General features: G+C 35.6%; 1 protein-coding gene across 1 annotated transcript in view; it reads right to left on the bottom strand.

Annotated features, from left to right (window-relative positions):
• atp9a (ATPase phospholipid transporting 9A) overlaps positions 1 to 23,946 on the bottom strand; it is a 46,733-nt gene that overhangs the window by 21,850 nt on the left and 937 nt on the right. Inside the window, exons 2-15 of the mRNA XM_084099641.1 lie at positions 23,005 to 23,149; positions 20,271 to 20,384; positions 20,067 to 20,175; positions 14,913 to 14,971; positions 13,253 to 13,304; positions 11,359 to 11,453; positions 10,794 to 10,874; positions 10,606 to 10,681; positions 9,725 to 9,801; positions 9,480 to 9,640; positions 8,988 to 9,130; positions 6,579 to 6,691; positions 3,668 to 3,877; positions 1,021 to 1,182 (exon numbers count right to left, since the gene is read on the bottom strand). Of these exons, the coding sequence (XP_083955767.1) occupies positions 1,021 to 1,182; positions 3,668 to 3,877; positions 6,579 to 6,691; positions 8,988 to 9,130; positions 9,480 to 9,640; positions 9,725 to 9,801; positions 10,606 to 10,681; positions 10,794 to 10,874; positions 11,359 to 11,453; positions 13,253 to 13,304; positions 14,913 to 14,971; positions 20,067 to 20,175; positions 20,271 to 20,384; positions 23,005 to 23,149 (1,597 nt within the window). The remainder of the gene's footprint in view (positions 1 to 1,020; positions 1,183 to 3,667; positions 3,878 to 6,578; positions 6,692 to 8,987; positions 9,131 to 9,479; positions 9,641 to 9,724; positions 9,802 to 10,605; positions 10,682 to 10,793; positions 10,875 to 11,358; positions 11,454 to 13,252; positions 13,305 to 14,912; positions 14,972 to 20,066; positions 20,176 to 20,270; positions 20,385 to 23,004; positions 23,150 to 23,946) is intronic.

Below are 23,946 nucleotides of genomic sequence, written 5' to 3'. Positions count from 1 at the left end.
TAGAAGGAAAACTTCAGAATAATGTCACTGAGTTCATGAATCATGAAGTTGTGTGAAAAACGTACGTGCACGTCCGAGCACACGCACACTTTGGTCAGAGCGGTAATAATGAGATTAAGGCGTTTACGTGCCTGTTTATTGTGATTAAAATCGGCGTACGCCACAATTTAATGCTATTATGGTTACTACGATTATGAGCTTAATCGCATTAGTTTGATCGAAGTGTTGTGTTTACATGAGGTAAAGTTTAAAGGCAATATTGCCAAAATCACATTATATTCACATTGTGAGGGTGCATGTAAACGCACTCAGCGAACAATCATTTTTACATACTTTATCCATCCAGGTTCATTTATAATTTTAGTTTATTTTCATTTAATGTATAATTAATTTTATTACAATTCATAATTTAAATTCATTTATAATCTTATTTTATTTTTAAATTAATTTAGATATTTAATATTGTTTGTTGTTAAATTATGTTTGTTCATAATGCATTAACTAATGCTAATTATCTTGATGCTTAAAATTTAAAAAATGCATTAGTATATGTAGAAATTAACATTAATAAATGCTGTAAAAGTCTTTTTCATTGACAGTCTAATGCATTAAACAAATATTTGGCCACCATAATTAATCAATAATTGTCCTGTGGTGTGACAAATAATTTTTTTTTTAAAGATACAAAGATACAAATGCGCAATATTTCAATTAATATGAGGTCAACTTGCCTGCAATTATGTAAAATTTAAAAAAAAAAAAAATCGAAACCATAAACTACCCGTTAAACATGACAAAATACATAAGATAATTACAAAACGCAGTTTCAAAATCTCAGACTAGCAGTGAAAATGCTTGTATTTTGCATTTTTATGATTTAATACAGACCTATTTCACTTATTTTTTTACGTGATCTCAGACTTTTTGGTTCCCTATTGTATGTCAAACATAGCTAAGGGAGTTTACAGACACCTATGTTTCGGTTTAAGATGATCCAAAACTGCTGCATGCACCACTCACGCGCACTATGATGCCCATGCGTTTGCTCTCGTAGGTAAAGGGGAAAATCTGCAGGATGGTGAAGTTGAGAATTTGTCCACTAGGTGTCCTCAGCTGCATAGAAGACTGATCTCTGCCCACCAGCGTCAGTCCCACACTCTCCGTCCACTGAACCAGAGACACCTAGTGCATGAGAGAAGCAGATCAAAAGAGAAAACATAACATATTAAACATTTCCGCATTTGCAAACTGCCGAGTTTCATAAACAAATGTCATAAACAAACAGGAAGTCGGGCTTCTTGTCTACACTGTAAGCAAATTACTTAAACGTGCTACATGCAGTTTTCTTAAACAAAAACGAACTCAAAATCAAACACAGAATCATTTCGTTTTAACATCCTGCAACTGTTTTTTGGACGTGTGGCGCAAAAAAATGCAAGTATGCAATGAGCCACCAATTATAAGCATGTTCTCTTCAGGGAACGTGAAGATAAAGGCAAACCAGATGCCATCCATTAGTGTGATGCTGAAGGGGGGTATTTCTGGGAGGCAGAAGTTATTGCCCAATAACTTCCAGACCAAGGGTTACAGAGAGATCAAAAAACCCGATTTCTTATGCCCTCCCTGACTAGCTGCTAATAACATATCTCACAGTATCCAGATGGGCGGACTGCTGCCGAAAAACTGCCCTCGCTGTTAGAAACCAACAAATGAGGCGTACACAAGATATGCACAGAACAATAAGGGATGCCACTTTGAAGCATTTTGAGAAGAAATTGTTCAAACTATCTGTGTTCATATCTATTAATTTAAAAAGAAACAATGAATAAAGCTTAAAAAAACAAAAAAAGGTGTTTTTTTCTGAATTAATTAAAAAATATTTAATCTTATTTTTTTATATATATATTTTCTAAATATTAATATTTTAATAAAAAAATATTAAAATAAAAAACAACTTGTAAACTTTTAAGTAAAATATATTTAGGTCTTAAGTTTTTCTTTAAAAATTATATTTTATTTTAAATAATATTATTATTATTTTTTATTTTTTTTCTTCTTTAAAAACAAAAACAAAATTTCTATGATGAACGTTTTCAATTTCTGAATTAAAAACACAAGTAATAAATATTTAGGTACATTTTTTTCTTAAACATTTTTTTTTTGGTTTTAAAACATCAATATTTTAAAAACTTTAATTCACCAAATGAAAGACAGTGTGGTAGAGCCAACAATGCAGGAATGTTATTGGCACGTGACAAGAAAACCATAAAACAGGAAATGACATCACAGAGAGAACGGTAGCCCCTTATGACTGTCAAGGTCCTTTAAAAAAAGTTCAGATAATTTTATCTTTTTAAATCACAGGTTAGTTCAGACTCTCAGATGGTATTAATTGTTAGCAAAATCCAAAAAAAAAAATTAAATAATGGTTAGGATGTGTATTAAAATAAAAATATACAGACTTTCACATGCTCACGAGAAACGCACGTGATATTTGTATTTTTGCAAAGGTCCCTTTAGGGGCTCCGTAGTGTTCAAATGTTTTCAAGAAAGAAAAATGTTGACATTTTAGAGTCATTTATTTAAAAAAAATTTTGGCTTCACACAGATATGAAGCCAACATGAATAGAAATATTAAAATTCTAAAAACTTGGTGTATGAACTTTAATTCGATTTCCTTTAATATCAGGGGAAAGAAAAGCATGGCTAAAGAAGCAACAATCGTCTCCAAAAGAACACCAGATCGTTGTGTCATGTCTGTCCGACAGACGTCAGGGCTTCTGCTCCAGAACATGAATGCAGTTAGTCAGTGTCTCCCTGAACACACACACAGTCAGTGCGCTGGCATGCAGTGGTGAGAACCAAACCAGAAATGATGTGTTTGGTGCCCACGTAACCACAGCATGGGTCGACTGATCACTGCATGCATCACTCGCTCCTGGCCAGAAATAATCGAATTCGAGACAGCACATCTGCAGAAGTGATCGGCTGCAGAAGTGAATATGCTCGAATCATCATTTGTGAATCATCTAATACCTGCGCAGAGGAGGATGAAATGTGTCTAGACTCGCATGCATGAGAACCATTTTTCCCCCAAATTATTTATATATATATATATATATGTGTGTGTGTGTGTGTGTGTGTGTGTGTATAACAACAAATTGTTCAGCTTTTTAAAAAGTTTTTAAATAGTTCAAATGGTCATGTTATGTTATTTAAATGCTCATGTTTTATGAATGCTATTTAAAAAAAATATATGATTTGTAATCTATTTATATATACTGTATATAGTTTCATATAAGGTTTCATTTGTGAACATTAATGTATTAACTAACATGAAATAATAATGAGCAATACATTTATTACAGTATTCATTAATCTTTGTTAATGTTAGTTAATAAAAATACAGTTGTTCATTGTTTTGTTCATGTTAGTTCACACTGCATTAACTAATGTTAACAAATACAACTTTTGATTTTAATAATATATCAGTAAATGTTGAAATTAAAATGAAGTAAGATTAATAAATACTTCAGAAGTATTGTCCATTCTTAGTTCACGTTAACTAAAGTAGTTAACTAATGCTAACTAATAAAACCGTTGTGTAAAGTGTTACGGGTTATTTAATATAAGGGTGATTTGAGCATCATGAATAAGACTGCAGTACCTCGTCTGGACTGGAGGCCTGGTACACCCTGCATGTGTCTTCATAGTGCTGTTCAGCTTCCGCTTGATCCGTCACACCGTTGGACTCGTACACCGGAGTCACATTGTGCACCAGTGCGATGGCCTTCACTGCCTCGTGCACTCGACTGCTGATGGTCTTCCTCACTTTGGTGGCGCCCGGTGCACGAGAGGCCTGGAGGTCATGAGGGGGCTGTGAACATCAGATTTAAAGGAGTCATGAATATAATTTTTATATTGTTGTCTGAGGTCAACTTATGACGTTCGCTTGGTTTTTACATTCAAAAACAAGTAATAGGCTATTTTCTACCCTGGTTTTGAGCCTAGCTCCTGAAACGCTCAGTTTTTATGGGCGTGCCGCATTGAAGACTTGGAAGTAAACGCCCACTGCTATGATTGGATAACAGTTTTGCATATTATAATGAGTTTCATGTAATGCGCGAATCGGTGGGCGGGGCTAAACAGGCAGTGTTGAAGTAGGCGTTGATCTTCTTCTGCGGAGGCGGTGTTTGATAACCTTTGACCTTATAGATCCCCACTTTGAAAAACCTGTCGTTCGCTGTGCCTGGTGTTAATAAAAGCTTTTATTGGACTAACGAGGACGTTTTCAGTTCTGAAACTTACAGGATATTCTTATGATGACCTCTTATATGTCAAAAGCTCAAGGAAAATTTGATTTCTCAGTTCATCACCCCTTTAACATGATTGTCTACTTTGTTCAATCTAAAATGACAATAAAGTGGTTATCATAACTGATTTGATTAACGTTAAAAAGGTTAGTTCACAAAAAACATTTAATTCTGTCATTAATAATTCTGTCAATAAAGTGGTTAATTATGTGTTTTTTTGCACAAAGCACTCGTTTCACTTCATAAAATGTATGCTAAACCACTGGAGTCACATGGATTACTTTAACAATGTCTTTACTATCTTTCTCTGGTTTGAAAGTGTCAGATATGTAGCTGTCAATGGAGGGACAGAAAGCTCTCAGATTTCATTAAAAAGATCCTCATTTGTGTTCTGAAGATGAACGAAAGTCTTATGGATTTGGAAAGACATGAGGGTGAGGAAATTATGACAGAATTTTAATTTTTGGGTGAACTATCCCTTTAAATGTACTGCTTGGTGACTGAATTCATTTTTAAAGGTGAATTAAGTGATTTTGTAATTAAACTACCATTTAAACGTTTGGGGTCATTAGATTTTTAAAAAAAGAAAATAATAATAATACTTTTATTCTGCAAGGATGCACTAAAATTGATCAAAAGTGACAGCAAAGACATTTATAATGTTACAAAAAAGTTCTATTTCAAATAAATGTTGTTCTTTTGAACTTCATTCTGGAAATAAATTAAAATCTATTACAACAGAAAACAGTTATTTTAAATGGTTATAATATTTCACAATATTACTGTTGTTACTGTATTATATATCTTCTTTTAAAAACATTACAAAATCTAAGCACACTAAACTATTTTTATTAATACTTTTAGTTACTGAATGAAATTTAAGTAAATATTCGAAATATATCTAGATACATTGGGGTCATTTCTTTCCTCCGAGCTTGTCGCAATGCATTCTGGGATTGCTTTCTCCACAAAGGAAGTATGTGATGCTGAATTTTTCAAAATGAGACAACTCAAACACATTTGTAAAAAGTTACTCATTTCTTCAAAGTTAAAAATTGTTTATAGTCTAAAGACAGTATCGTGCACCTATAAAGAGGCATTCTCCTTATTTTGATTCTCTGTGACCAGATTTGAAGCAAATATTAGCACTTTGGCTTGACATAATGATAAAAATGTCCACGTCTGATTGCTAATAAACCGACCCTTGCTAATATCCTGAAAAGGGACTCATAAATGCTCCCAGATGTGTTACATATATGAACAATTACCTTTAGCACTGAGCTACTATTTATAGAGCGCACATTTCCGAGCGCTAATGACAGAGTTTGTAAGTTCGTATATAAGCTATTGAGAGGCCAGAGTACTTATGACCCTGGTTTCCTGCTTCAGTGACCTCTGGTGTCAAACGGACTAAACATATCAGTAAGAGGTGAAAGGGACTCATTTTACGAGGAGTTTGCTCTGTTCTCTGGACAAAAGCTAAACAATAGTGCTTTGTGATGGGCTTTTCTAAACAGCCCAGTTATACAGTGACAGGCTGCATCCAAATCTGCATATTTTAGATGGGTGCTACGACCAAAATCATATATCACAAGTAATCCCATGTCATCAATATGACAAATTTACATTTATACATTTGCCAGACATTTTTATTCAAAGCAACTAATATTTATGGTAATTAGTTCATGCATTCCCTGATAATCGAACCCATGACCATGGCACATTATAGTTATTATGTGCTTAAATTTTGGGATTAAAATGAATTATTTTTCATTAGATTTCTCAGATCGACATTTTTATTCATTATTAAAATTTATTATTTTCTCTCCTTTTTTTAAAGAAGTTGATAGACATAACCAAAGCATAACAAATATATGATAAATCTGACATTATTGCAAAAACTTCATAGAACATAAATTATGCTTTGGATATGCTGAGATATAAACAGTAGAGCCGAATATCTACAGCAGAATTTGCACAAATAATTGTTATTTTGTCAAAAAAGTGGGTGTATGCGTGTACAGGGTGGGCCATTTATATGGATACACCGTAATAACATGGGAATGGTTGGTGATATTAAAGTCCTGTTTGTGGCACATTAGTATATGTGAGGGGGCAAACTCCTCAAGATGGGTGGTGTGTACTAATATATACTAATGTGCCACAAACAGGACTTTAATATCACCAACCATTCCCATGTTATTACGGTGTATCCATATAAATGGCCCACCCTGTATTTTGCCATGCAGAGAATCCTGGGAATACCTGAGTGTAAGCGCTGAACACGTGACTCTGCACTTCATCCATGGAGTCCATCCCGTACGCCACAGTTCCAAGATGGAGTCGTCTGAACACCATCTCGTTCTGAGTGAGAGTCCCTGTGAAAACCATTAACATTAGAGGAGGGCGACCCATCATGCCTAAATAAACAGATCTGCTTATATAATTATAAGTATATTCATTTTAGCAGATGTTTTAGTAACTTTCAATACTAAAATGATTAAAAATGGTCTTTGTTCATTGAAATAAAGATGAAATAATATAAATATTAGAATGAAGTACTAAAATGACTGAAACTAAAACTGAAATAAATAATAAAATTAAAGCTAAAAAGCAAAAATGAAGGGGGGAAAAAAGCACAAAATCACTAAAACAAACTAAAATGCATTTACTGGTACAGGCCTATCAAATAAATGAGATCAAACGTCTAGATCAAGGTCACAACGGGGTAATTATAAATAAAACTAATCTATCGGTTACCATCCCAGATCTTTTACCAATACACCACAACTCATTTTAGCTGTAAAATATATACTATATCCTGTTTTTTTGAATAGTAGGCAGTATGCAGTACACCATGTTCAATTTCGAACATAACCGATAACAGAGACAAATCTGTGAAAGGAAATGTCCATCTCTAACAACCTTCCCTGATCGACATGCACTTCCTGTAGCCAAAAACCTCAAACTACACAATATTAACACTAATGGCTTGTTAATGACAAAGAGCCTCAGGTTCGTTTCCTGACACCTCTTGCGTTGGCCACTCTTTAACAGAGCCTCACGGTAGTATTTCAGTCAGGCGTCGCTGGTCTACCCCTTACATTACAATGACCTCTGACCCCCTTTATTCACTGGCTCAGTCAAGCTACATCAGTGTCCGTGTGGGAAAGAGGCCATCATTTTACAGGCGGTCAAAAGCATAAATTTGAAGGGTAGAGCTCACTGACTCTGTGTGGTTAGTGTGTGAGGATGAGAGCCTTCAGGTCATCTCTGATTTGTAGCTGTAATAAGTGGCATGTCTGCGCTCTCAGCACACAGGTTTAAGCCCCATGGCAAGAGCCTCAGATACCTGTGAGCCACTGAGGGAAACACTTCAGCACTATCAACTCTCAAACACCAGCATAATGGGCTCATTTCTGCTTTGGTTCATTCAGAAAAGCCCTTTGCATTAAGGAACATAAATTCAACTGTCAAACTCACAACTTCCTTTTTCCTTTTCTCCTGAGTCACATAAAAATGTCCATTCTTACAATTAACTTGCCCTTATATAAAGATAACTATGCAACCCAAGCAATATCTCACCATACATTATTTCCTACAATATATTCTGCTTTACTCTGAAATACACTACAGTTCAAAAGTTTGAGTCAATAAGATGACTTTTTTATATATATATAAAAAATGTTTTATGTTTTTTTTTAATGCAGTTGGCTGCATTTATTTAATCAAAATGCAGTAAAGACAGTTTTATTGTGAATAATTATTACAATATAAAATAATAAAATTTTGGATTTGAATATTTTTAAAAATGTAATTTATTCCTGTGATGCAAAGCTGAATTTTCAACATCATTACTCCAGTCTTCAGTGTCACATGATCATTCAGAAATCATTATAATATGATGATTTGATGCTCAATAAACATTTATTATTATAAATGTTCAAAACAGCTATTCGGCTTAATATTTTTGTGGAAACCATGATCAATTTTTTTCAGGATTCTTTGATGAATAGAAAGATCAGAAGGACAGCATATATTTGAAACAGAAATATTTGTTAACATTATTTATAAATGTCTTTACTGTCACTTTTGATCAATTTGATGCATCCCTGATGAATAAAAGTATTAATTTCTTACTTCATTTCTTAACGGTTGCATCATCACACTATGAAAGGCAAATGCATTAAAATGCATTTATAATGTCAACTTTTGTCACTTTGTCAACAAAAAAGATGCAGATTTTACATACGCTTTTACAGTTCAATTAAAGTCATCATAAAATCAAAATTGACGGATTATTTCAGTATTTATTATAAATCATTTATCTATGCACGCTCAACCATCTTTTTTAAATTCAAATAACTTCCCCTCCCTCTTGCAGCAACATCTCTTCTCTTCTCTGATGACATGTTTACTGGCGCGAGGGCGGGACAACCTGACACACACATGGGATCCACCAATAGAAAACCACAACAATCCAATCAACTCCCCATGGACAAAATCAAGTCACACCCTTTTTCTTGCTCAAGTAGTCGTTTCTCACTGATATACGACATGGAAGAAACGATTATCGCAACTTCCGTTTCATGCCAACTTTAAAGCTCTGTAAATACATATATGACATTCAAGCTTTGTGATATGTCTCAGGTCAAGCAGAAAAGGAAATCATACCAGTTTTGTCGGTGAGCAGATAAGAGATCCGGCCCAGCTGCTCTGGTATGGTGCTGGCTCGAACCACAGTCCCGGGGATTTTAGAGTCCTTCTTAATCATCCAACTGAACACCATTTTGCCCATGTCTAAATTCACACGCAAACTGGAAATAAAGCAAGATAAGTACTTTTAATGAGTGGCCTTTTGCCACTTTTAGGAGAGAAAACAGGACATTATGGAGGGATGGGATCAGGAAACTAGATTCAAACGTGTGTCACCAATATGAGGACTGTTGAAAGGCTAATGTATAGAAATGATGCCAATATGTATTCAAATTTCTGGTTGATACCATTTAACAAGCATTACAAGGCATTCAGTATGTGAGAAATCAAACTACAATCTGATTACAAACACATCTAAATGCACTTACAAAATCTTCAAGTTGTCCGAACTTGTGAGTCAGACTGAACAAACGGCTTTAGATTTTACAGACAATGAGAGTAAACTTCTACCTGATAGGGACGATGTTGGAGAAGAGCAGAAGGAAGCGGAAGATCTGGAGATACCAGCGACCAGCGAAGTGCTGCAGAGCCACCATGACCAGTGACACCACCACCAGGGCACCAAACAGGATCTTCGTCAGACAGTTCACTTCCAGGTCAAACAAGCCAATCTGCAACAGCACGTCACATACAGAAAGAGTGTGACAACACAAATGTCTAAGATTTTGTTGACTTTATGATACTGCTAATTTTACCTTATGTCTTGGGTTGGAGGTGTTCATTACACTCCGCAGCTCTTTACCGGTGTAAATCACCACCCCGACAACTGTGCCTTGGATTAGAGGACAAAACATTTATGAGGATTATGTAACACGTTTTTTTCAGCTTCTCTCGGCTTTAAAGAAGGAATGGTGCCCTTTTGCACATTATAAGATGGCTGAGAATCATTAAGCCACTTTGAGATTAGAGGTGTGCGATCCTGACAGAAAAATAATTTCTTGATATTTTCTGGTATTTTGTCGATAATGATAATTAGACTCCCAAGGCTTCATAATCTTCATTCTTTGCGGTGGTTAGTTCACAGCATTGACAGTGAGTCATTCATTCAAATTATTCGTTCAAACAGCTGATTAATTCAGTCACCAAGACCAGTTTCCATCCACCTATTTTTATGCAAATTTTGGGTCATCGCACACACACGCACACACAAAAAAAGTCACACAAGTCATTTATAATGTAGGAAAAAATAAAATTAGTGCAAAATATCTGTAATAAAAATGGAAGTGGTGATTTTGTGCTCTTGAACACATGCGATGGAAACGATGCTTTATTAGCAAATGTTTTATGCGATATCCAATTTTACATTTAAGTTAAATTCGTAACTTTGGATGGAAACATAGTTATTGAATCATGCATTAAACTAATTTGACACGTTTTTTTAATACAATATATTTTGTTGAAAAAGCAAAAGCAGAAAACACTCAAATGTGTCTAAAATGCAATTCAAAATGTAAAATTATTTTACAGTTTTGCAAAGTAAGTGACATAATTAAAACAAAAATTACGATATTATTGTAAACGGTACATATCGCACACCCCTATTTGATATACTTAGAAATGACTTTCTGTCGGTTACCAGAAGCAATGACAGTGCTCGCCCAAAGAGTGTTTTCAATGCTCAGACTTTCATTGACTGGAGGGTCTCCATCTTCCTGTCAGATGTAAAACACAAAAAAAACTTGTCAAGCAATGTGGGTTTTGCCAGGTCTCAAAAAAATGCAACTCCTCTGACGCCGCTATACTCGAGCAATGACATGCACTCACTCTAGTGAAGGTACCGATGAAGTTATGGATGTCAATGTTCGGTTCTTCAGCATAAACAAATGACCTGATCTGCAGAAGATCCTGAGGGAACATATAAAAAGGCTTAAAGAAATGGTTCATGACAACATCAAATAGCATTCAAAATGAATTAAGTCAAAAAAAATTATAAAGCACTTTCAAAGCAGCTTTACAGAAAACCATAAAGCATCCTAATGCTTTATAGTTGCATTTAGCAGATTGGAGCTGTGCAATAATATACATTTTGCGACGACACAGGCAGATGAGATTTGCTATATATTGCTTTACATGAGTATATTCCACAGTATGTAAGCGGAAAAAAGCTGGACATACTTATATATCCAACATTATATAAAGAGCTGGGCGATAATATAGTTACCTTTTGCAACAAACAAACAAAAAACAAGTAGTCTAAGCAGTTTATGCAACTGGACCCAATCAAATTGTATGATGAACTCATTCCAGGTAAAGGGCTAACATACTTTTCCCAGCAACAAAATTGTGTAATGTTTATATGAAACAAATGAATCATGGGTGACTGACTCACAGCAGCAGTGGGGAGTCTCTGCGTACAGGCCACAGGGAGGCGTAGTTTCCAATCGGTCTCTCCATCCAACTGATCAGTCCTCAGAAAACAGGAGCCTTTAGGACAAAAAAAATCAGTGTCTAAATATGCATCAAATCTTTTAGGATTGACCAAAAGTCAGTTTTTGGTATAATATTCCTAATCATTGTTCCTGGATACGTTTTAAAATGCATTGTAATGTCTTACTGGTGAACTCCGAAGGGCAGCCAGTGTGATATAACATTTTTAACTCTGTTTTACTGAAAAACATATTTAACACACACCGCATGCAGTGCCTAAGATCATACACCTTTAATGAAATGTGTTCGCCGCCAAAACTAAAGTCAGGCAAACCACTCGAGTAAGCCTAAAGCTAGTACTGCCATTAGGACATGCCACCCACCCCCACTCATTTGAAGACATGTCGCTCTGCCATTCAACCCTGGACTCTTAATAATTGCCTAATGGTGTCCATCTGCGGGGCAGATAACAATGCTTCCCTTCCCGTAAAAATAACACATCAACTACTACTGGCAACTTCCACCCCCTGAAACAAGGAAATCTCAGCCAGGCGGAATTCCAGCACAACCAGAGATCAAAAAAAAATGTTTATCGGACCTATTTAGACCAATTAGTACCTACTAATTTTTCCAAATTCCTAAAAAAAATGTTGACAAAAAACTTGTATCATAAACAATGTAAAACTATTTACCAAGCAAGAATGTGACTACATCTTAATACTTTACTCCATTTTCTTATTCAGAGGAAACATTGTCTTTTTTCACTCCTGATGGCACTTTAAATTTGTTTGCCGTATCTATTTCTTCAGTTTTCTGAGCTACTTTGCATGCCTTGATTTTCCTCACGGCTGCCTTGAAATTTGAAAGACAAAAAGAATGTCAATCAAGATAGCATCAGTCCAAACACAGGATCAACAGTAAGGTGATCAGATTTCTGTAATGACAACCAGGGATATTTCTGGTTTCAAACTCAAGATATCAATGTGAAATTATTTAAATAATAGAGACAAAGTTACCAGTTGTGTGATCAAGATAAATAGTATGGAATATCATACTCTCATGCTACTCTAAATTATATTTAGTCAACAGCAAACTTATGAAATGAATGTCTGTCGACAATAACGTCAAATTAAATTGATAATGTGTATTATCTAAATGGATTTAATTAACGAGAATGTAATAACTATGGTGTCTTTTTTACTATATAAATATAAAATGTAATGGTAACACTTTCCACTTTCCAATTCTCACTATTAACTAGTTGCTCATGCATATTACTAGGATATTGGCTGTTTATTGTATATAAGCACATATTAATGCCTCATTCTGCATGATCATATTCTACAACCCTTAATCCTACCCAATACCTAAACTTAACATCTACCTTACTAACTATTAATAAGCAGTAATTAGGAGTTTATTGAGGCACAAGTCGTAGTTAATAGTGAGAATTGGACCCTAAAATAAAGTGTGACCAATGTAATATATAAAATGTTCTGTTCAGTTTGTTTGTGACTTTTTATAATTGTCTTTTGTTTAAAGAGTTTCTTATTCTTTTTTCAAAAACTAAAAACAATTTACCCAATGTATGCACTGATATGTTTTTTTTTAAACAAGCACGTACATGCCACGGGAAACAGAGACATCTGGTCACCCTAATCTAAAGCAGTCGGTGTGTTAAAGAGAATTTCAAAAATCGCAATGCATGCCATCTTTCTGGGCAATTTCAGTGTAGCTCATTAAATGTCCGAGGTTTAGGCTAATCCCTCCATCTACATGCAGTTGCCCTCGCGGCCATGTCATTTCCCCTGCACTTTTGTTTGGGAAGTTTGGATGAATGACCGACAGATGTTTACCATTTCTTTCAGAGGTCCTTAGGAAGATCATGTCAGCAGGAACACGCTGGTTCTATAAAGAGTTTGGAGGGAGAGATAGGGATTGGGGGGAGGAAGAGAAAGAGAAAAACAAGGTAAAAGATAAAAAGTAAAGACTCAAACTCAAGTATGTCGTCAGCAGCAGTCACCTTGGTTTAGTTGTATAAGTTCTGTTTGGCTTTAATCTACTCAATTACCAGTACGGCCCGCAGCAAATCATTGGGTGGTGCCACTGTGGCAGCTCTGACCGCCAGTTCCACTCGGCCTGACCCTCGCTTCACTCCCAGCTCTGTTTGTAGTTATTAGAAGATGAATTCGCAACGCTATTAAACTCGGCAGATGTTTCAAAACATCGGACGTGACACCGGTATCTTAAACGCGGGTTACGCTTTTAATCAATTAGGCTTTTACTATATGTAACCCATAACCCATATGCAACCTCTAAATATTAAACCCAATTGGATTTTACGCAGATTAGGGTTAGAAGATCAAACATATTACAGCAAGGTTCTGGTGAAACACAACGCTTGCCAGAAACCGCCAGAAAGCTGCTGACATATTTGATTTATCAAGTCGGAATAATTCAAGTACTTCAAAACCTGTGACATTTCACCCCAAAAATTAAAAAGAGAGAGAAATATTCTATTCTATTGTTATATACATTATATTGAAGAATTTTTTTTTTGTATTGTTCATGACAATCAAGCACTTTCAGTGCCGTAATGCAAAAATGTATGTAGATTTTTTCATTAAAGTAATTTTTTAATGTACTTTAGTTCTAACAGTAACCTAATCAGAATAATATGAATTACAAAAAAAACTCCAGATGCTGCGAGTCATTAATTAGAATTTGGTGGGGAAAAATAATGCCATAATGCATTTTCTTTTTGCAAAACAGGCAGATACGATTACAATTATAAAATGTGTTTTTTCTTAGGTTAAGAATGTGATTCACACATTTCTTTTTTTTTTCTTTTTTTTTACTGTTTTTTTAACAAAACCAGATTGAGCGCAGCATGTGTGAGTCGTCTTTCTGTGTAAAATCAACATTTTTAAGAAAATTGGCCTGATGGGTAATTGGAGACTGCGGACATGTCTCAGATTTCATGTTCTCAGACTTTGTAGGGGGAAACCAGTTCCTTACAATAGGCTTCAGTCCGCACACGGAAAAAAGGCAACAGTTGAACAAAAGGCAACACTAAATACCAGAGTGGAATTAGGCAGGATTACTAATAACCAACCACTGGCCTCGGGTCACATGCTTCAGTCATTCAAAATGATTGACAGCTCTTTTCAGCATTAAATACATCATAGAGCTTTTTGATCCATTGGTTAGTTTAATAAATAAATAAATAAATACAATATGAATGTTCTATGTTGGATCTTTAGATCTGTTACCAAATAGCTCTAATGTGTTTTACACGGGTGAAAACGTAAAATTTCCTTTTGAAAAGGAGCACTGAAGAACTATTTTCATTTTACATACGCATATAAAGCTTGTTATGTCTTTACTGCCCCACTCGGGGGTCGAATTGCCCTAATCTCTAGGGAAGGTAAACAGCTAAAGCATTGAGAGGTATGAGATGCCATTTGTCAAAAGATCTCGATTCCTAACAATGACCGAGCTGATTAGCAAACCAACCTTTTCAACAATGATAAGATCTCCAACCTGGATTCCACTACTTTTCACCTTCACAGTTCCTGCGGAGAGAGATAAAGAGACAATCAGACCGATGCATTTCAAAAAAAATTGTGGCTGATGCATACAATGATCTTTTTAAACATTTAAAAACAATATTTAACTATTTATAAGTAATATATCAAAAACAGCAATGCCCAAACTGAAAATACCCTGAAAACTACAGGGTATCTCTTTCAAAGATATCCTGATATTTCCAGGTTGTCCATGTCTGTGAGAATTCTGTTGATTCCACATACATTGTGAATCAGAAAAGTTTTATAATAATTTTCAACAGAAATTTGCATAATAAGAATCAATGTAAAAAAATAATAAAAAACAAAAAAAACATCTGTTCAACTATTGGAGGTTTCACCACTGGTCGTAAATCTGCATATTTCATTGCAAACCTCCAGTGGAGATTCAAATATGTAAGCCTTCTTTAAGTCCCCATTCAGATTTTTCAAAAGCTCTGAGTGCATATTAGATTTCCATTTGTTTTTGAACAATACCCTCCTATACGGCTTTACAAGAGTGCTGTGAGAACCATCTCTCATTCCATTGCAAATGCACAGCTAAAATTGTTTGGAAAAGGTCAGGGACCTTTAACCCCTGTGGAGACCTTTACCAATGCATATGTAAGACATTAGCACATATGTATATGTGCATTTTTTTGGAAATGAAAGGACACTTTTATTGCATTTAAGTTTCAATGCTTTATTGTTGCAGATTTTTTTTTACACACATTATATATTTTTAAATATTTATATTTGGTTTTGATTAATCTTTCAATTAATCTTTTTTTGTTGTTGTTGAAGAAACATAAGTATGGCTTAGGTCACACCCCTACAGGTTAAATTTTTAACATCCAGAAGCCGGGAAAAACTAGTTTTCTGCTCCGGAAGGTGTGACCTGCGACCATAAATCCCACACCCACATTTAATGGTGTGAGTCTATTAAAAAACGAGTTGAGGGCCAGTTTAAATATGATGAACTTTGATGTTTTTCGTCCCTGTTGGTCTGGGCAGGGCAATCAGAAGCCCTCCCAGGTAGCTAGCAAATGCCCCAGCTCTGCTCCATGAGCTTTATATGGAGGCCGTTAGTGCTGAGCGCGCATACACTGAGTTTATGAGAGAAGAGAGCCTGCCACATCAAAGGAAGGCGTGTGATGGAAACGACAGGAGGTTCTCTTCCTTTTTTATTGTCAGATGCTTTTCATCCCCCAGTATATGATACAATTTACATCCCTACTTCAAATTAAAGACAAACTGCAGTCTGCTTTATTGCTGATGCATCTGCATACTTTAGCAAGCCTCATCTAAATAAAAAAGGCACCATATTGTTGCTGTTTTTTTTCCGTTTCATAGACATTTCAATGACAGCAATTATATGGCAAAGTTCACAGATGACTTCTAATTGACTTTCTATATTCATACTACAAAAATAAATTTTGATAAATCTTTAACTAATTGTATATTGCACAATTTATATATATTGCACAATTTCAAATGTTTTATTCCATTTACAACACACTCCATCGCAGCTTTCATTGACCAAGGCTCATCGCATCTCGTGCGTCACTGATAAAGCAATCACAATCATATCTGTTGAGTGTGAACGCAATAGCCAATCAGAGGTGGAAGTCAGTAAGTTAGTCAGAATCCACTTAACACAGCTGAAAACACACAAGGTTTTGTTTTTTTCAACACGAGCCACACACTTGCAAATCTTTTATTAGAACCAACAAAGTGGTTGGTTACAATTTTGGTTGGTTACAAAGTATATTTGTAGAGAGTGCAGAATTCATTGCTTTCTGATTATTACCCATGAACAATCTGGGGCCGGTATCACAAACCTATTTTAGACCGGTCTATAGTGTTAGACAAGTCTAAAATTTGCTCATAGACTAGGCTAATGCAAGTTAGACTGTTTCACAAAAATAAAGACTGACTTAATTTAGACCAAAAAAATTAGACACCTTACCCCCAGGCTAACTTAGGTCTAAGACTCTATGTTACCTTGGCAACCAGCAGTAACAATCAGTTACAAACTGCCAAAAGAAAAGGGAAAATGGCTCATAATTTAAACATTTCTTCTTGTTACATTCTCTGCTAAATTTCCCAAGTAAAATGTCCCTGTAACTGTTATAGTCCTCCAACAAACACATATTTTCCGCTGAGGTAAACTGCACTGTGAGCGGTTGAATGCGCTTACTCGATCCGCCATGTTTTTTGTTTTGAAAAGTGTCTTATTTTACCCAGGATGCATTGCAGTGTAGTCCTACTTAAGATAGTCAGAGTCTTAAGTGCTTGGTGCAACGGTCTGATTTAGATGTCTATCTGAAGTCTGACTATCTACAATATCTAAGCCAAAGTCAAAGTCTATCTTTGTGAAACCGGCCCCTGAATACAAGTTTAGCTGTTTATGCTGCCAAGTACACTGAAAAGTGTCTGGATTGACAACTGTTTTTAAATGCGCAATTGAATAAACTGCGACAGATTTCCAACGGATGAGAAAAAACAGGACAACATTTTTTGAAGTACTTAATTCAATAGTTTTTGCTCTGGTAACGAAATTGGTTACCAAGAATCGTGAAATTTTCAATTACGATTAATCGTAATTGATTTTTCGATTTTGGATTGCAACGATTATGAAAACAAGATAATCAAGATAAAACGATTATTATGCCGCTGCCGCATTCCGTCCAGCGCACCTTCCTGTCCTTCACAGCGGTGCGATTTCGTTCCTCACTAAAAGCCCAAACTTAACATCCAAATCAGTCAAATAAGGGAGTATTGTAAAATGCAGTCTACTATTGCTAAACTGCAGGACATGCTTGATATTAAACAGTGTTATTAAAAGTGTATTAAGCCACAAAAGAGATATTGTTCCCTAGACGGCCTCCTGTGCGCGCTTCGAGACGGGAGGTCACACACATTAGAAAAGTATATTGTGGGCTTCAGATAAGCGCCTAAACGGTCAGATAGCCTATGTCGAAATTCTTTTGGTAAGTATCCTTGTAAACACAGTCGGTTATGTCTTAAGTGAATGTAAACTCTGAGAAAGGGCGCGTGTGTAACAGTATATTGGATATGTGCAGTAGCTCTTAAAGTGACAGCAGCCTAATTAACCTGCTGTCATTAATGATAATCAAATAACAAATGACAAAGATAAAATAACTCACTGCTCTTGAATGAATAAACTGTAGTTTTAATAAGGATAAGTCTATATTTAATGTATACAGCAGTGCTATTTTACATTTGATTACTTTATTAAATTTCTGTTGTAGGCTATTACTTAGCTGAATGCCACTGTTAGTACATCTTCCTGAAAAACCTAAACCACTGTTTATTTAATTTTGTCGGTTTTGTTCGTAATCAGTTTCTTTGTTCTTACTGTATTGCTGACTGTTTACTTGTCTTCTTTAACTCTTTTGAGGACTTCTACTTACATTAATTAACCTAGTATTAGTTTTTGCTGAAGTATTGATAATTGTGAAATTTCACTGACATTTAAAGGAGACATATCATGCTTTTAAATTGTTCCTTTTTACATATAAATCATACATTTGTAGTCTATATAAAGCGGAACTGCAATGCTTGGGTCTGAATTCCTCATTATTATAGCTCCACAGGACCCTTTTCTACCCCTTTTCTGATGTGCGTCTGAGAGCAACTCGTTTTGGTGCGGTCTCTTTAAATACAATTGAGACACTTCATACCCCGCCCACACTCGGTTCAACTCCACCCCGTTCGGCCATTTTTGTAGTTTGATAGCAGAGATACGATTATCTAGCGGCACAGAAACGTTTTATTCACACGTTATTAACAAAATGTCAACAACGGAAGACTTGTCCAGCCAGCCTTACATGTTCGAGCCAGAGTCGGAGCAGGAGCGAGATGAAAATGAAGACGACGAACCTGTAGAACAACGTCTTCATATGGATGTATCGCAATGGTGTGTACTGTATTTACACATGAAACTTTGGTCTTCCGACCTTTTACCACCGTGTCGATTTATTTTGATTAATATGTGCGAGGGAGAGAGAGCAAGACAGCGTCTAGTTTGGAGACGGTGAAGTCTTGTTTACACTTTCGCCTGGCTCTGAGGAGAGAGAGTGAGCGCGCGCGCGACCGGGTCTCTCTCTCTGCTCGTTCTTTCAGTTAAACATGCGTCCTGTAACAAGCGCAGCAGTTCATCTACATTAAACGGTGTAATGAAGCGTGTGGGTTACTACATCCAACAACCGAACATTTTAACTTACCCTCTCGTAACTTCTGCATCCTTTAGCTTGGACTACAAAATTGCAGCGAGAAATAAAAATGGCGGATTGCTCGAAGTGTTGGGCCGGAAGTCAATGTCCTTATTTGGCAGTTCCGCTGCAAATACTGTGACGTAATAGTTAAAAAAACGTCATAGATAACAGAAAAATCGGAACAGGTTGAAAAATATGACCAAAACAGAATATAAAGATATCAACGAAGCACCTGAAGAGAATAACTTCATATTTTCTGTACTTCTAAACACTCCAAATATACAACAAAATGCATTTAAGGGCTAAAAAAGTGCATTTGGCATGATATGTCCCCTTTAAAATGACTCATATCATGAAATAAGACTTTGATCATATCACCCACCAATAATCTTGTTAAATAATCCTGATTTCGATATTGAGCAAAATAATCGTAATTATGATTTTTGCCATAATCGACCAGCCCTATTTGTAACACATTTAGGCCTACATTACAAATCCATGCACACTGAATCAACTTAAAAGCCATTTAGGTCTACAACTAACAACAAAAACCTTTAATTCATTACTTATTGCAACACATTTACATAACAAATCCTTGCATAAGGAATCAACAATTCACATTCAAATCTACACCAGACAATAAAACTTGAACGTACAAGTGAAATGTACAAAACCAACAAATAATCCTCTCCAGCTGATTGCTCACTTCACAATATTTACCACACATTTAACTAACAAATCTATGCATTAGGAATCTGCTTCATTCAATATCATCCAAACAAACCATCCCAAAATAATCTACATTAAAACACCACAAACTCATTGGCACACAAAGTGCTTTCTCATTGGAAACAATAGCTCACCTCTTGTGGAGAGTTTGCTGTAGATCTGTGAATTGACCTCTTTGTCTCGTAGGAAACATCTTATCTCCTCAACGGCTTCCCTCACGATCGTAATAATCAAAACAAACCCCTGATGGAAAAAATGCAGAAAACCTTATTACAATTTGACCGTGTGAACATTAGTATTAGGCCTATATATCATAACAAAACTGTACTGTGACTCACCAGAGGAACCCAGTATGTGTACAGAGCCCCTAGTCTGAGCTCATTCACAAACTGTGAGCAGGCCAGCAGCAGAAAGTACAGGTTGAAGAAGTATTTGAACTGGTTGAATAACACCTATAAACACAAACACGTGACGATAAGTAAAGACAGCACCTGTGAACTGATACAAATATATTTTCATTTTAAACCAGATATGATATCATTTTACAGCTCAAAGTTTGAACAAAACTTGGTAAAAGTGATTGTATGACGAAATATACCATAGTACTGAAGATTCATACACTACCGTTCTGAAGTTTGGCGTAAGTACGATTTCTTTATGTTTTTTAAAGTCTCTAATGCTCAACAAGGCATTAATTTGATCAAAAATACTGTAAAAACAGTAATATTGTGAAATATTATCACAATTTAAATTGAGTGTTTCCTATTCTAATATATTGTAAACTGCAATTTATTCCTGTGATCAAAGCTGAATTTTCAGCATCATTCCTCCAGTCTTCAGTGTCACATGATCCTTCAGAAATCATTCTAATATGATGATTTGCTGCTCAAGAAATATTTCTCATTATTATCAATGTTGAAAGCAGTTGTGCTGCTTCATATTTTTGTCAAAACCATGATACACTGTTTTCAGGATTCTTTATTGAATAGAAATTTCAAAAGAACAGCATTTATTTTCAATTGAAATCTTGTGTAAATGTCCTTTACTGTTACTTTTGATTAGTTTAATGTGTACTTGTTGAATAAAAGTATAAATTTATATTTTTAAGGAAAAAAAATGTCATACTCTTTTGTTAGTGATATTAGGGTGTTTTTGTGCAAATATTTTCAGATTCAATTATTCAATATATTTTCATTAACTATGAAACACATATAGGCTACATTAGCAACCATTGTTCAGCTGGAATGACATTTGTCTTGACGATCCCAGACAGAGCTTAATTTTTTTTTTTTTTTATGAGTTCTACTCATTTACAAAACATTCAGAATTGAACTCTGAATATAATTTGTCCTTCAAATCATTCAAAATAACCAGAAGGCATTTGCAATGCAAAAAATATGTTTTCCATACAGCAATCTGGTCAAGGTTGTTTTTAAACTGGTGGAGCTCGGCATGGCATGAGTAAACAGATTTTTACATTTTCTGCACTGCAAGTGGTGTTCGTGACATCTTCTACCCAAGATGCTAGGGTAAAGGTGTCCAATCCTGCTCCTGGAGGGCCACTATCCTGCAGAGTTTAGCTTCAACCCTAATTAAACACACCTGAACCAGCTAATCATGGGGTGCGTCTCAATCTGCTCCCTAGTTCAGTAGTCAGGGCACTGATCAGGGAGTCGGCCATTTTAAGAGCTCGATCGCGAAATCCTTACGGTGCACTGAAACGTTCACGCCCTAAAAATTCCCAAAATGCACCGTGAGAACCAAGGAGCATCGATGCTCACTATGTTCCCTTAACGGAACTTCTGAAGCACGAAACTTAAATCACGTGAGCTATGCGATTGATGTTTTTAAAATACAAACCATTATTTTATTATATTTCAGCTTAAACATACATCGGTAGACATGTAATGGACATAATCTAGCTAACATTTATAATTTATTTATGGCTGAAATTTTGCATGTATATGTAACAAGCATTTATCATAATGTACTTTAAATAACATTACAAGTAATGTCAGAAAGATATCAGTTCTGCTGTTGTTCATAAATATCAGTAGTGATGTACAATGAGGACGTTGTCACGTCGCCGGAAATAGTCATCAGTGTCCCAATGTGTAGTGAGCAAGGTCTTTACCAGTGCCTGAATTCATGAACATGATACACTGATTCACGAGCTAGGAGGCTAGAGACAGATTGAGACACACCCAAGCTCTTACTAGGCATTCTAGAAACTTCCAGAGAGGTTTGTTGAGGCAAGTTGAAGCTAAGCTCTGTAGGACAGTGGCCCTCCAGAAATGGGTTTGGACTCCCCTGTGTTAGGCTGTAATGAATAGTGGCCAAGGCATTGCTACACTCAAAAAAATGCTGGACTGTTTTAACTCAATTTTGGGTCAAATATGGACAAACCCAAACGTTGGGTTAAAAATGTAATTTACAAATTTAACCCAAAAGCTGGATTTCTCTATATTTGAGTTGAAACAACCCAGCAGAAAGAGTTCTCTTTGCTTATCCGTTCCATTCCATGCCAATTCAGGCCAGCCGGTACGGATATGGTTTCATTTTCCACTGTGTGGCTGATAACGGAGCTCCTTGGAACGTAACACTAATGCGTCAGTCGTTACCATGGTAAAATAAGAACCGTTCGGCCCGACGGTGGAAAAGCAGCTACTGATACGAAGGTGTTCTATGGTTGCTAGGGAGTTCTGGGTGGTTGCTAGGATGTGACTAGATGGTTCCTTACTGGCCAAAGTCAAAATTAAAGACTTTTATGAAAGAATGGCATTTATAAAAATCAAAACTCTGAAAAATCAAAACTCTGATCACAAATGCAATAACGCACATCTCCTCGACAAGCAGCAAGATTTGTAAAAGGTTTAACAGTTGTATTTAGGAGTTTTTCAAAAAGAAATTCAGGAAGAAAACTTATATCAGCCTCAGTGTGTCATGGGCAACTCTGTTAACCACCAGAGCAAATAAAGAACAAGTTGAGCAACATAAACCATTTCTCAACACGTTCCTAAATGACTCTGGTGGTTAACACCAACTTCTCCCTGAGCATTTGTAGTCTCTTACCCCAGGCAGGAAGGTGAAGAAATTGTATTTCTGGTTGTTTATGACATTTCTTGGGTATCTCTGCTCTCTTTTTTCCGGATGGCCCAACCACACGGTCCGCGGACGGAAATCTCCCCCTCCGCAGCATCTGGACCATGGGCAGCACCTAAATATACAACAACATTACATGTAGCTTGTTTCACAAAGCACTTCAATTAATATGGCAATGCATTAGCAAGTACTTTGTGACCCTTTAATAGAAAGAAACTTCACATACAGATACTGGAATTTCACTAAAAAAAAAAAGTTTTTATTTAAAAGTAAATATTAGCTTTCACCGTCTGCCTCCTACCAACACCTTCATCAAACAACCTCTTATCAAGAATGATTTGTATTGGATATTGTACTTCCTTATAGATGACAGTTTTGCATTTAACAGAAATACATACATACATACACACAGTCTCACACACACACACATACATACATATATGTGTGTGTGTGTGTGTGTATACATAAGAGACTTATTTCAAAAACATTAAAAATAGTAATGTTTCCAAACTTTTGACTAGTTCTGCATGTATGTATGTATGTATGCATAAGTCTCTTATGCTTATCAAGGCTGCATTTATTTTATATATTAGATATTATAATTTATTTCTGTGATGCAAAGCCAAATTTTCAACATCATTACTTCAGTGTCACATGATCCTTCAGAAATCAATCTAATATGATGATTTGATACTCAGTTATTATCAATGTATTATCAATGTTGGTAACAGTTGTACTATGATTTCTATTTTAAATAAATGCTGTTGTTTTTCAACCTTTTATTCATCAAAGAATCATGAAAAAAGTATCTCAGGTTATAAAAAATGTTTCCAACATTGACAATAAATCAGCATATTAGAATGATTTCTGAGGGATCATGTGACACTGAAGACTGGAGTAATGATGCTGAAA

The sequence above is a fragment of the Abramis brama genome (genome assembly GCF_963993115.1).
Source record: "Abramis brama genome assembly, chromosome: 22".
Lineage (NCBI taxonomy): Eukaryota > Metazoa > Chordata > Actinopteri > Cypriniformes > Leuciscidae > Abramis > Abramis brama.
This window is presented reverse-complemented; position numbering and strand designations above follow the sequence as displayed.